The 14,382-nt window shown below is 43.8% G+C and overlaps 1 protein-coding gene across 1 annotated transcript; it reads left to right on the top strand.

Moving 5' to 3' along the window:
* The first annotated feature begins 10,183 nt into the window (after nt 1-10,183).
* LOC115168093 (homeobox protein MSX-2-like) lies at nt 10,184-12,176 on the top strand. The gene is made up of 2 exons (XM_029723003.1): nt 10,184-10,597; nt 11,716-12,176. The coding sequence occupies exons 1-2, from the start codon at nt 10,258-10,260 to the stop codon at nt 12,174-12,176; spliced, it is 801 nt and encodes a 266-aa protein (XP_029578863.1). The 5' UTR covers nt 10,184-10,257.
* The last annotated feature ends 2,206 nt before the right edge of the window (nt 12,177-14,382 follow it).

Genomic DNA, 14,382 nt, shown 5'->3' with positions numbered 1-14,382 from the left:
CATGAGCTGAAATAAAATATCCATGAAATGTACCGTATGCACAAAAGCTTATTTCTCTCACATTTTGTGCACAAATTTGTTTACATCCCTGTTAGTGAGCATTTCTCCTTTGCCAAGATAATCCATCAACCTGACAGGTGTGGCATATCAAGAAGATGATTAAACAGTATGATCATTACACAGGTGCTGGGCACAATAAAAGGCCACTCTAAAATGTGCCGTTTTGTCACACAACACAATGCCACAGTTTTGAGGGAGCGTGCAATTGGAATGCTGACTGCAGGAATGTCCAACAGAGCTGTTGCCAGAGAATTTAATGTACATGTCTCTACCATAAGCTGCCTCCAACTTTGTTTTAGAGAATTTGGCAGTACATCGAACCGGCCTCACAACCACAGACCATGTGTAACCACGCAGCCCAGGACCTCTACATCCGGCTTCTTCACCTGCGGGATCATCTGAGACCAGCCACCTGGACAGCTGATGAAACTGAGGAGTATTTCTGTCTGTAATAAAGCCATTTTGTGGGGAAAACTCATTCTTATTGGCTGGGACTAGCTTCCCAGTGGGTGGGCCTATGCCCTCCCAGACCCACCCATGGCTGCGCCCCTGCCCACTCGTGAAATCCATAGATTATGGCCTAATGAATTTATTTCAATTGACTGATTTCCTCATTATGAGCTGTAACTCAGTAAAATAGTTGAAATTGTTGCATGTTGCATATTTTAGTTCAGTATATATCAATTATATTGGCTGGTCCCGTGTGGCTCAGTTGGTAGAGCATGGTGTTTGCAACGCCAGGGTTGTGGGTTCGATTCCCACGGGGGACCAATATGTATGCATTCACTACTGTAAGTTGTTCTGGATAAGAGCGTCTGCTAAATGACTAAAATGTAAAAATGTAATGTAAATGGCTGTGTGTTTGTGTCAGGGTCCCAGTTGCAAAGCCTATGCTTAGTGCTATTACTCACTTGGGTGAGTTGGGGATTGAGGATGGGTGGCATTCATCACATCCTAAAGCCACACACACACACACACACACACACACACACAGTCTATGTAAGTGAGCCATGATCCCAGCCCTGATTAGCCACAGTGATGCTTACAGCAGGCCTCCTCTCTGAGTGTCTCTGGTGATTAGCCCCAGTGATGCTTACAGCGGGCCTCCTCTCTGAGCGTTAGCCCCAGTGATGCTTACAGCGGGCCTCCTCTCTGAGTGTCTCTGGTGATTAGCCCCAGTGATGCTTACAGCAGGCCTCCTCTCTGAGTGTCTCTGGTGATTAGCCCCAGTGATGCTTACAGCAGGCCTCCTCTCTGAGCGTCTCTGGTGATTAGCCACAGTGATGCTTACAGCAGGCCTCCTCTCTGAATGTCTCTGGTGATTAGCCCCAGTGATGCTTACAGCAGGCCTCCTCTCTGAGCGTTAGCCCCAGTGATGCTTACAGCGGGCCTCCTCTCTGAGTGTCTCTGAGCGTTAGCCCCAGTGATGCTTACAGCGGGCCTCCTCTCTGAGTGTCTCTGAGCGTTAGCCCCAGTGATGCTTACAGCGGGCCTCCTCTCTGAGCGTTAGCCCCAGAGATGCTTACTGCGGGCCTCCTCTCTGAGCGTTAGCCCCAGTGATGCTTACAGCGGGCCTCCTCTCTGAGCGTTAGCCCCAGTGATGCTTACAGCGGGCCTCCTCTCTGAGCGTTAGCCCCAGTGATGCTTACAGCGGGCCTCCTCTCTGAGTGTCTCTGGTGATTAGCCCCAGTGATGCTTACTGCAGGCCTCCTCTCTGAGTGTCTCTGGTGATTAGCCCCAGTGATGCTTACAGCAGGCCTCCTCTCTGAGTGTCTCTGGTGATTAGCCCCAGTGATGCTTACAGCAGGCCTCCTTTCTGAGCGTCTCTGGTGATTAGCCACAGTGATGCTTACAGCAGGCCTCCTCTCTGAATGTCTCTGGTGATTAGCCACAGTGATGCTTACAGCAGGCCTCCTCTCTGAGTGTCTCTGGTGATTAGCCCCAGTGATGCTTACAGCAGGCCTCCTCTCTGAGTGTCTCTGGTGATTAGCCCCAGTGATGCTTACAGCAGGCCTCCTCTCTGAGCGTCTCTGGTGATTAGCCACAGTGATGCTTACAGCAGGCCTCCTCTCTGAGTGTCTCTGGTGATTAGCCCCAGTGATGCTTACAGCAGGCCTCCTTTCTGAGCGTCTCTGGTGATTAGCCACAGTGATGCTTACAGCAGGCCTCCTCTCTGAATGTCTCTGGTGATTAGCCACAGTGATGCTTACAGCAGGCCTCCTCTCTGAGCGTTAGCCCCAGTGATGCTTACAGCAGGCCTCCTCTCTGAGCGTTTCTGGTGATTAGCCCCAGTGATGCTTACAGCAGGCCTCCTCTCTGAGTGTCTCTGAGCGTTAGCCCCAGTGATGCTTACAGCAGGCCTCCTCTCTGAGTGTCTCTGAGCGTTAGCCCCAGTGATGCTTACAGCGGGCCTCCTCTCTGAGCGTTAGTCCCAGTGATGCTTACAGCAGGCCTCCTCTCTGAGCGTTAGCCCCAGTGATGCTTACAGCAGGCCTCCTCTCTGAGCGTTTCTGGTGATTAGCCCCAGTGATGCTTACAGCAGGCCTCCTCTCTGAGTGTCTCTGGTGATTAGCCCCAGTGATGCTTACAGCAGGCCTCCTCTCTGAGTGTTAGCCCCAGTGATGCTTACAGCAGGCCTCCTCTCTGAGTGTCTCTGGTGATTAAAGGTTGTGGTAAAGAATTAGATTTTCTTTCGTCTCTATTTTTCTTTCCAGTCTGATGCCAAGACTACGTCTTATTGAGATCATGTTCTGTATTCAGAACATGCAAGTACCTCCGGTCCAACCCTTCTTCCACTACCTTTCTGCAATTTGTTTTATTTAACCTTTATTTAACTAGGCAAGTCAGTTAAGAACAAATTCCTATTTGCAATGACGGCCAAATCCTAACCCGGATGACGCTGGGCAAATTATGCGCCAACCGATGGGACTCCCAATCACAGCCGGTTGTGATACAGCCTGGAATCGAACCAGGGTCTGTAGTGACACCTCTAGCACTGAAATGCAGTGCCTTAGACTGCTGCCTCACTCGGGAGATTAATATAGAATTTATCTTATGCTAATTTGACCTTATTCATTATGTTTGATAAGGGCCTTATTAAAATGAACTGGTTTGAAAACATGTGCATCCCCAAAGGTGTGTGTTTCCTTTCAAGTCTCCTCATACACCTTAGAGAGCGAGGGAGGGAGAAAGGTTGCATCCCAAATGACCTATGTTCTCTATAGAGTGGACCCTATGGGCCCTGGTCAAAAGTAGTGGATGAAGACTCGTTACGCCAGGAGCAAACTGAGCTGTAATGCTGTATTTAGAGAAACAGCAAAAACACAAACTTTCATTACTTGTGTCCCAACTCAAACCTATACGCAACCCTGTGTCCCAACTCTGTCATTACCTTCGCTGGAGAATACACTGCATAGTGAATAGCATACATTCTCTGCAGATCTTCTCATACATACTGTATACATGTAGGGCACTTCTACCATACTGTATACATGTAGGGCACTTCTACCATACTGTATACATGTAGGGCACTTCTACCTTACTGTATACATGTAGGGCACTTCTACCATACTGTATACATGTAGGGCACTTCTACCTTACTGTATACATGTAGGGCACTTCTACCATACCGTATACATGTAGGGCACTTCTACCATACTGTATACATGTAGGGCACTTCTACCATACCATATACATGTAGGGCACTTCTACCATACTGTATACATGTAGGGCACTTCTACCATACCGTATACATGTAGGGCACTTCTACCATACTGTATACATGTAGGGCACTTCTACCATACTGTATACATGTACGGCACTTCTACCTTACTGTATACATGTAGGGCACTTCTACCATACCGTATACATGTAGGGCACTTCTACCATACTGTATACATGTAGGGCACTTCTACCTTACTGTATACATGTAGGGCACTTCTACCATACTGTATACATGTAGGGCACTTCTACCATACCATATACATGTAGGGCACTTCTACCTTACTGTATACATGTAGGGCACTTCTACCATACCATATACATGTAGGGCACTTCTACCATACTGTATACATGTAGGGCACTTCTATCATACCGTATACATGTAGGGCACTTCTACCATACCGTATACATGTAGGGCACTTCTACCTTACTGTATACATGTAGGGCACTTCTACCTTACTGTATACATGTAGGGCACTTCTACCATACCGTATACATGTAGGACACGTCTACCATACCGTATACATGTAGGGCACTTCTACCTTACTGTATACATGTAGGGCACTTCTATCATACCGTATACATGTAGGGCACTTCTACCATACCGTATACATGTAGGGCACTTCTACCATACTGTATACATGTAGGGCACCTTACTGTATATGCTAATGACATGCTTCAAACTGGTTGATTAAGGAGATGGAGGAGGTATTGAGTTATATTAGTCTGATGGACAGTTAAATCTTATCTGTGTGTGTGTGTGTGTGTGTGTGTGTGTGTGTGTGTGGGTTTGATTTAGCTAGTCTGACTTTGAAGATAAATTATATTTTGGATGTTACCATAGGCTATTTGACATTTAAACTGCCATAATTTGCAAAAAGATCAGACGCACTCAATATTTTAAAAGCAGAGCTGTTGTCCTTTAAATGTTGTGTCGTTAGAATTGGTTAAAACATTTTTTTTAAATAACATACCATACAAATCAGCTGTTTTCCTGAAATTGGATCTGTTTTTGTTGCTTGGTCAGGTTTTAGTCTGTTTTTGTTGCTTGATCAGGTTTTAGTCTTTTTTTGTTGCTTGATCAGGTTTTAGTCTTTTTTTGTTGCTTGATCAGGGTTTAGGAGTTGAATAAAAAGTTGTTAACTGCCCTGTAAAGCTACAATACAGTAAGTCTGAGGGAGTTAGAAACAACAACCAACACAAGCATGAGTTTACACTGGGCAACCATAATGTCCTGCATTGTCCAAACACTGTAATTGCTCTGACATGCTTACTAGTAATCCTATTTTTACATCCTTAATGAGAAATGAGGTCTGAATTTGTTGACAGTGCTGAACCAGAGTTGTGGTTCCAGCTGTTTTAGGGCCCCTGTGGTTATATTGATGATTTGGTGCAATAAGCAAACAGTGGGAAAATATACCAGCAAAACTAAACCCACTATAAATTCTTCCCTGGAAAGTGGTTACAATTCAGACATTTATTGTGATTAGGAACCAGTGGTCACTGGAATTTGGTAATTTAGAATTGGGGGACCAGAGGAAAAGAACATGGATGTTTAATGCAGACATGCGTACACACACCCACACGTCTTATGTACTCGACTGTACTGTGAGAGCATTTTATACCATGTGTTTATTCACAGCGCTCTAGAAAGAAAATTGTCTTTAGGGAGTGGTGGAGGTTATGCTATAACATAATCAAATGGCACCCTATTCCCTACATAGTGCACTACTTTTGACCAGAGCCCTATGTAGGGAATTGGGTGCCACTTGATAATGCAAGCCTTGTGTGCCCTAAATGAACCAGAAAGCACTGGCTTTCCCAGTTCATTTCTACTTAGGAAAGAACTCTTTTCACTGTTGTTTTTATAATTAAATCCTAGATCTAAACTATACTTATAATTCAATCAAAATGTGGGTTAAGTTAACTTGAAGTTTATTTTTACTTTTGTCGTCAAACCCTTTTCTGTGGACGCAGTTTGACAGGTACCGAATGAAAAATTAGGTTTAGATTATATTGTCCATTGAAGTCTGGAAAATATCCTTCCAGACACAGTGAGAGAGACCGTGTGGGTCAGTCTGTTTAGAATAGGTTGTTCAACTCAGTGATTTGCCTGTTTTAACCTGTCTCCAGACCTGTTATTACTAAGAGGTCTCTGAAACAGTCAGAACACCATGTACTTTCAGAAGAGGTTCTTCTAACTATTAACCCTCCTTAGGGTTGACAGCTGTAATAAGGGGTTGTCTTGGTGACCAGTCTATAGAGGAGGACATCAGTCTTACAGTAGCTTCGGCCTGTAGCTACTTTCTGGTTTTCCTCAAGGATTCTAATCCATAGCTCAGACACACCGGTAGGATTTTCAAATATTTGACTGCCGACAGTACTTAGCACCTCTGAACTGAGTGTCGGCAGTCAATCTTAAAATCCTCCAAACCAGAAGGTGGCAGGAGCGTTGCACTAACTCGGCAGCTGTTTCATGGAAACTAATCCATTGTGATTGAATTATAATGTCAATACTAGCTACAGTGGTTAGCTAGCTTGGAGGAATTATTTAGTGTTGTGCATTGCATCTGTGCACTTAGCTAGCTACCATCCCATAGCCTACATTGCATATGAAGTGTAACTGGCTCATGACATTTAACTGTGGATTTACAGAGAAAATGGCCTTTTGTTGTCACTCCTGTTGGCTCCCCCACGTGTGGTTCCGCGCTCTCTGATTGGCTCAAAGTCAAGTTGTTGGCCACTGACAAGATTGCGATTCTAAAAGTAGAATCAATAGGGCGGCAGGTAGCCTCGTGGTTACAGCGTTGGGCTAGTAACTGAAAGGTTGCTGGATAAAATACCAGAGCTGACAAGGTAAAAATCTGTTGTTCTACCCCTGAACATGGCAGTTAACCTACTGTTCCCTGGCAAGCTGTCATTGTAAATAAGAATTTGTTCTTAACTGACTTGCCTAGTTAAATAAAGAATGGTATTTATATAGGTTTGTCGCTACCGGGTTGCCACACAGCAGGTATTGCTTTTGTTCTAGCAAGAGAAGGAACGACCTCCCACTGTGATAAGTGAGATTCTGGTTTCATGCTTTTTTTATATATATAATATTTCTATTCACAATGAATGACAGATAAAATGTAAAGATGTCCATTTTTCCGGTGCTTCGTGCTTAAGGGACTACTACTGACACCTCAGGCTAGTTTCTGGACTGGATTAGACCTGGGTTTTTAGTGAAGCAAGTATTGTTGTACAGAAAATAGCATTCAATAAAATGCCAATTTGCTGTACAACAATATAGACCCTTCCCCTGGTTTCTAGAATAAGAGACTGCCTATTGTGACCTCAGGCTTGCTTCTGGGTGTAACAGCGGTCGTACAAAGGGGACCAAGGCACGGCGTTTAAAGTGCTCATATTTTACTTTAATAAAACACTAAATCAAAAACAACAAAAAACGACCGTCAACAGTTCCGTCAGGTTACAAGGAACAAAACAGAAAACAACTACCCACAAAACCCAAAGGAAAAACAGGCTGCCTAAGTATGGCTTCCAATCAGAGACAACGATAGACACCTGCCTCTGATTGGAAACCATACCCGGCCAAAACCTAGAAAACAAAAACATAGAATGCCCACCCCACACCCTGACCTAACCACATAGAGAAACAAACCCTCTCTCTCAGGTCAGGGCGTGACACTGGGGTAGATTAGACCAGGGTCAATGCTGAAGCAATTAGGATAAAAAATTGTCGAGCAGAAAACACCATTCAAATAGAATTGCATTATTAAAGAGGAGGCTGCTAGTCTATGCCCCAAAGCCATTCCTTCCCCCTGGTCTCTAGGTCTAGGAAACCATGTATTTTAGTTTCCTAATGGCTAAAGATACACTAGCTTAACTCAGAAAGGCGGATCCGACAGAGAGCTCTGTGTGTGTGTGTGTGTGTGTGTGTGTGTGTGTGTGTGTGTGTGTGTGTGTGTGTGTGTGTGTGTGTGTGTGTGTGTGTGTGTGTGGCAGTGCTAATTGTAGGGTATCTAATCAATGGGACTGAGGGTTGTAGGGGTCTGGAGCTCAAAGCTCACGCTGGACTCCTGGCACGCTGACCTTTAGGTGGACGACCAGAGAGATTTGAACACATTCCCTTAAGGCTGGCCGTCTGTCTATCTGTAGAGTCAGGGAGGAGGGGACAGTGTCTATCCCCAATCAGACAGACCCCTGCTGGGCTTGGTGTGGCCACTTTGCCCCCTTAACCAGGGACAGGAATCAGAGGAGAGGAGAGGAGAGGAGAGGAGAGGAGAGGAGAGGAGAGGAGAGGAGAGGAGAGGAGAGGGGAAGAGAGGAGAGAGAGGAGAGGAGATGACTAATGGGTGGAATCTAAGGATGCCAACATCAGTGAACTTTTCTTGTGCTCTGATATCAGCCTCACGCTCTTCTCTCTCCTTCACTGCCTTTCCAGCTAATTGCCTTTTCTCATCAACTCATCAAGCTACTATAATTATCTTGGAGGCGTGAATACGCTTCCTCTTATTCCTCCTGACCCAGCTAAACTATGACACACACACCTACACAAACACAGACGTACACAAACAGATCACGCAATTCACAGTGGGAAACCGCAAGGCAGGGGCTGGTGTTGCTGTAAACACACACACACACACACACACACACACACACACACACACACACACACACACACACACACAAGCATTATTTAAGTGCCTCCAGTGTGTCTGGGCTGTGCTCTGTAATCAGTTGAGGATTAGTGTGGTGGTGTCAGCCCCTGCCCCCCCCCCCCCCGCGTCATTAGGCCTTTATGGATCTGTGTGTGTGTGCTTGTGTTTGTGTGTGTGTGTGTGAGCGTGGACATGCATCATTTGTAGATTTTCCGGATAATGCATTTGTTTGAATAGCATAATTGATCTCTACAGGACAGAGATGCTTTGTCTTGGAAGATTATATTTATTATTATTATTATTATTATTCTGTACTGGGATATCTACTGTTTCTTCATACGCGCAGCCCTACAGGTACATCTGAGCTTTATACACACACACACACACACACACACACACACACACACACACACACACACACACACACACACACACACACACACACACACCCTAACCTGACAGTGCTGCTCAGTCTGAGTGATGATAGACTGAGGCTAATGTGAACAGGCGCCACACACCTCAGGAAGGTAGTAATTTACCTTCATTACCCTTAAAAATCCTGCTTAAATGAGACGGATTCCACACTCCTAATTACAAGGTGTTAATAACAACAATGCAATGACAGTCATTTACTAACCTGCTATCGGGCCCTGATCTGGTTGACTGACATACTTCTTATTGATTACCATTGTGATTGACTACCAAAGTGATGTTTAAGGTCATAGCGAGTTTAAACATGAGTAGAGAGACTTGTCAGGGCTCCATGGAGCCAGAGCTGTGTCCTTTGACTGTGTTGAAATGGTAACACAACACTTAAGTTGTTTCTCTGGTCCTCTTTCATCTTCCTGCCACCGACCGACGCCCAGAGACAAGTTATGATGACACATAGGCCTATACACACACACATCAAGCTAATAGCAGAGAGGGAGGTACAGTAATAGGACGGGGCTCAACCTCTAATATATCACTACAATCAGCTCCCTATCAGCAGCACTGAACTAGTCTGCAAGTGAGATAGCACAGGGCTGACCCTGGCAAAAACACTCCCGTGATTGAAATCAGGGCGTGGTCTGTGGATCTGTCTCCGTCCTTACGTTCGTATGTACAAGCTGAAACGAGTCACCTTCGACTCCTCCTTATGGCTGCTTTCTGTCATTGTTTCTGACGGTGCAGAATCATAACAACACATGCTTTCAGCCCCCCATGGATGCTGTGCATCATTTTCGTGATGTTGTCAGCCAACCTGCTGTCTATTTACTGCACTGAAAGAGTATTTTTTTATTTTCACTTCTAAGGCAATGGGCTATTTTTCATCATTGATTCATGTCCTTCGTTTGTTGAATGTAGAATATTTTTTATTATATTATTTCTTAAAATATAAATGATATAATTTATTCTGGGAAAATGGGGTTAAGCAGGCCTATTCTTCATATTTGAGGAATAGCCTTCATTGAGGGAATGAAGCATGAACTAGTTCTCAGATATTTCCCCTCCACATCCTCCTTCTCACGCAGTTAGCGGTAAATTAGCCTCGTGTTTACCCGGCCTAGTGTTTACGCGGAGTGGAGTGTGTCTCGGGGGTCTCTTTAACCTCAAGACCCCCCAGGACCACACCCAAATCCCCCAAACTCACAGGCCAATCACAAGTCTCTTTCCGCCTCTACAGGTTTTTCAGGGTTTTAATTGGTTGAAAGTCCCAGTACTTTAAACAAGCGTTCTCATGAGTTTAGAGTAGACACAGACTTCAGAAGTTGAGAAATTGTTGTTGACTCTGCGGACAGCAGTTGAGATGCGCATATTGTTGTTTACTTGAAGCATGGATTCTCCAGTAGATTCGAAAGATGGCTTTTCGACCTATGAGGACACTCCTCCACCGAGGCTGTTTAAGGAGCGCAAAACACCTTTATCACCTTTACCTTTCAGTGTGGAAGCGATCATGTTGGATAGGACTCATAGCGAAGGAGGGAGACGCGACAGCGGTACGATAACCTCTCCCCTGGGGAATTACTCTACATCGGTGTCCAGACAGCCGTCTAGTCCAGAATACTTTATTCACAATTTTGACCCGTCTTCTTCGAAGGTTAAATCAGAGACGTCGGAACCAGAGGACTGTGCGTCATGGATGTCACCGCGGTGCAGGTTGTCTCCAGCGCTCAGTAAGTGCTCAACCTTATACTATAGAAGAGTTATTGAATAGCCTACGGCCTGGTATATTTTTGTCCCATGCTGATCTATTGGGAAATATCCGTTATTTGTGTTTTCTAATGTATTTTAAAGTTGTAGCCTATGTGGAAATAAGATAACTTTAAAATAGAATTGGAAAAGTCTTAGTGTGCAGTAGTTTTATACCATTCCATCTACAGATCAATATCATTCAATACATTGCATATCATCAGGGGAGAAGGTTTAATTAATGTATTTGTGTATATACACTGAGTATACCAAACATTAGGAACACCTTCCTGATATTGAGTTGCACTCCCCCTTTTGCCCTCAGAACAGCCACAATTCGTTGGGCCATGGACTCTACAAGGTGTAGAAAGCGTTCCACAGGGATGCTGGCCAATGTTGACCCCAATGCTTTTGTGTTGGCTGGATGTCCTTTGGGTGGTGGACCATTCTTGAGCACACAGGAAAATGTTGAGCATGAAAAACCCAGCAGCGTTGCAGTTCTTGGCACAAGCCAGTACTCCTGGCTCCTACTACCAGACCCCGTTCAAAAACACTTCAATCTGTTGTTTGGCCCATTCACCCTCCGAATGTCACACACACAATCCATGTTTCAATTGTCTCCAAGCTTAAAAATCCTTCTTTAAACATGTCTCCTCCCCTTCATCTACACTGATTTGAAGTGGATTTAACAAGTGACATCAATAAGTGATCATAGCTTTCACCTGGATTCACCTCGTCAGTCTATGTCATAGAAAGAGCAGGTGTTCTTAATGTTTGTACACTTGTATTTTGATTCATGTTCTCTTTTTGTATATTAATGACATGTTTAGGCTATTGGGTGTTGACAAATACCACAAACACTCATTACGCCTTTACTGAGACATCCCTCTCTACTTCCTTTTCTCCCTCTTTCCCTCTTTCCTTTCCTCCCTCTTCCTCTCCCTCTTTCCCTCTTTCTCTCCCTCTTTCTCTCCCTTTCCCTCCCTCTTCCCCTCCCATTTTACCTCCCTCTTTCCCTCTTTCCCTCCTTCCCTCCCTCTTTCCCTCCCATTTTACCTCCCTCTTTCCCTCCCTCCCTCCCTCCCTCCCTCCCTCCCTCTAGACCAGGTCAATCCCTCCTTGAGGAAACACAAGACCAACAGGAAGCCCCGGACCCCCTTCACCACCTCCCAGCTCCTGTCCTTGGAGAGGAAGTTCCATCATAAACAGTACCTGTCCATCGCTGAGCGGGCTGAGTTCTCCTCCTCCCTGTCCCTCTCAGAGACCCAGGTCAAGATCTGGTTCCAGAACCGACGGGCTAAAGCCAAGAGACTGCAGGAGGCAGATGTGGAGAAACTCAAGATGGCCGCCGCAGGTGTTGGATCCAAGCCGGGGTTCTATCCCCCGGGGTTCTCCTCGCTGCCGTTCCCCCTCTGTGTCAGTCTGGAGGGTCTGGGTGGGGGGGTCTCAGGGATGTGCGGAGGACAGGGGTACCCCTTCAGAAGTACCACTCTGTTAACAACAGTACCACATCTGGGGGTGTACACCTCACCTGTAGGGTACGGACTCTTCCACCTGTCCTGAGACACGTGTGTGTGTGTGTGTGTGTGTGTGTGTGTGTGCGCGCGTGTGTGTGTGCGATGAACCTTACAACAAGATATTAAATCGTACCCTAACTCTCAGGGGTGCTTTGAATATAGTGTGCTGGACCTACTTAGATATATTCAAGAGATGTGGAAGTGTACATTGTTATACGGTACCTTGTGTTCCCTGGTTTGTTATGGAAGTGACTAGCGCATCAGAACACCCATAGTACAAGCATCATTGCAGGGTAATTGTTCATTTATTCTATAGCCCTGACCTCCTGACCTGTGCTGTATTTGCCAAAGCTAGTTGGATCGTTCCCAAAGGATATTGATCTGGTTCTCCCGTTTGTCTGATCACTCCGTAAATGCCAGATTATCTCTATAATAGCATTATTGATGTCTCTGTTTTTGCCCTTCCTGTCTTTGGGAAAGTTTATTTTTAGACTTTCATATTTGTGATATACATATAGAACAACATATTTATTGAATAAATGTAATATAATTAAGCAGTAAGAGTCAAGGGTGTGTGGTATATGGCCAATATACCATGGCTTGGGGTTATTCTTAATTAAACACGACGCAACGCGGAGTGCCTGGACACAGCCCTTAGCCGTGTTATATTGGCCATATATCACAAACCCCTGAGGTTCCTTATTGCTATTATAAACTGGTTACCAATGTAATTAGAGCAGTAAAAATACATGTTTTGTCATACCCATGGTATACTGTCTGATATACCACGGCTGTCAGCCAATCAGGATTCAGGGCTCGAACCACCCAGTTTCTAATATATATTTTATGAAGTGTATCTACAAGTGTAAATAGTTTGTGGTCTAATGTTGAATATAAATGTGGTTATTTGCTGACTATAACATCTAGTCTTTTGATTTGGTGTCACCTTCTCTTCTTGTAGTTACAGTATGTATTTTAGTCATGATTATGCTTCTACATCTGGTAAATGCAAAGAACAAATTGCTTAAATTCGACAGAATTTCATATGCAAGTGGATTGTTTAATCATGTATCGATCTGATTGTTCGTTTGATCCGACCATTAACTTTGTACCTGGAGCTGGACACAGTGGACGGATAAGAAAAACATTTTAATAACATGTGTAGATGCTGTCTAAAAATGTGGAACAATCAGAATATGGACAAGATCAGAACAAAGGACGCATGTAAGGGCCAGGTATAAATTAGGCTTTAGCATTAGTGGGGGAGGTAGATTTTAACCAGTTAGGTCAACTAATAGCTAGATATATTAAACCAGTTAGGTCAGCTAATAGCTACATACAGTATATTAAACCAGTTAGGTCAACTAATAGCTAGATATATTAAACCAGTTAGGTCAGCTAATAGCTAGATATATTAAACCAGTTAGGTCAGCTAATAGCTACATACAGTATATTAAACCAGTTAGGTCAACTAATAGCTATATACAGTATATTAAACCAGTTAGGTCAGCTAATAGCTAGATATATTAAACCAGTTAGGTCAACTAATAGCTAGATATATTAAACCAGTTAGGTCAGCTAATAGCTAGATATATTAAACCAGTTAGGTCAACTAATAGCTATATACAGTATATTAAACCAGTTAGGTCAACTAATAGATAGATATATTAAACCAGTTAGGTCAACTAATAGCTAGATGTATTAAACCAGTTAGGTCAGCTAATAGCTACATACAGTATATTAAACCAGTTAGGTCAACTAATAGCTAGATATATTAAACCAATTAGGTCAGCTAATAGATAGATATATTAAACCAGTTAGGTCAACTAATAGCTAGATATATTAAACCAGTTAGGTCAGCTAATAGCTAGATATATTAAACCAGTTAGGTCAGCTAATAGCTAGATATATTAAACCAGTTAGGTCAACTAATAGCTAGATATATTAAACCAGTTAGGTCAGCTAATAGCTACATACAGTATATTAAACCAGTTAGGTCAGCTAATAGCTAGATATATTAAACCAGTTAGGTCAACTAATAGATAGATATATTAAACCAGTTAGGTCAGCTAATAGCTAGATATATTAAACCAGTTAGGTCAACTAATAGCTATATACAGTATATTAAACCAGTTAGGTCAGCTAATAGCTAGATATATTAAACCAGTTAGGTCAGCTAATAGCTACATATATTAAACCAGTTAGGTCAACTAATAGCTAGATATATTAAACCAGTTAGGTCAGCTAATAGC

This window comes from Salmo trutta, chromosome 3, assembly GCF_901001165.1.
Source record: "Salmo trutta chromosome 3, fSalTru1.1, whole genome shotgun sequence".
Lineage (NCBI taxonomy): Eukaryota > Metazoa > Chordata > Actinopteri > Salmoniformes > Salmonidae > Salmo > Salmo trutta.
The sequence above is the reverse complement of the archived record's forward strand: the minus strand, read 5'-3'. Positions and strand labels throughout refer to the sequence as shown.

Excerpts from the sequence above, each read along its gene's own strand:
- LOC115168093 (XM_029723003.1), top strand. The coding sequence starts at position 10,258 with ATGGATTCTCCAGTAGATTCGAAAGATGGCTTTTCGACCTATGAGGAC. Across the intron at positions 10,598-11,715 it reads CAGGTTGTCTCCAGCGCTCA|ACCAGGTCAATCCCTCCTTG; the intron begins GTAAGTGCTCAA and ends CCCTCCCTCTAG.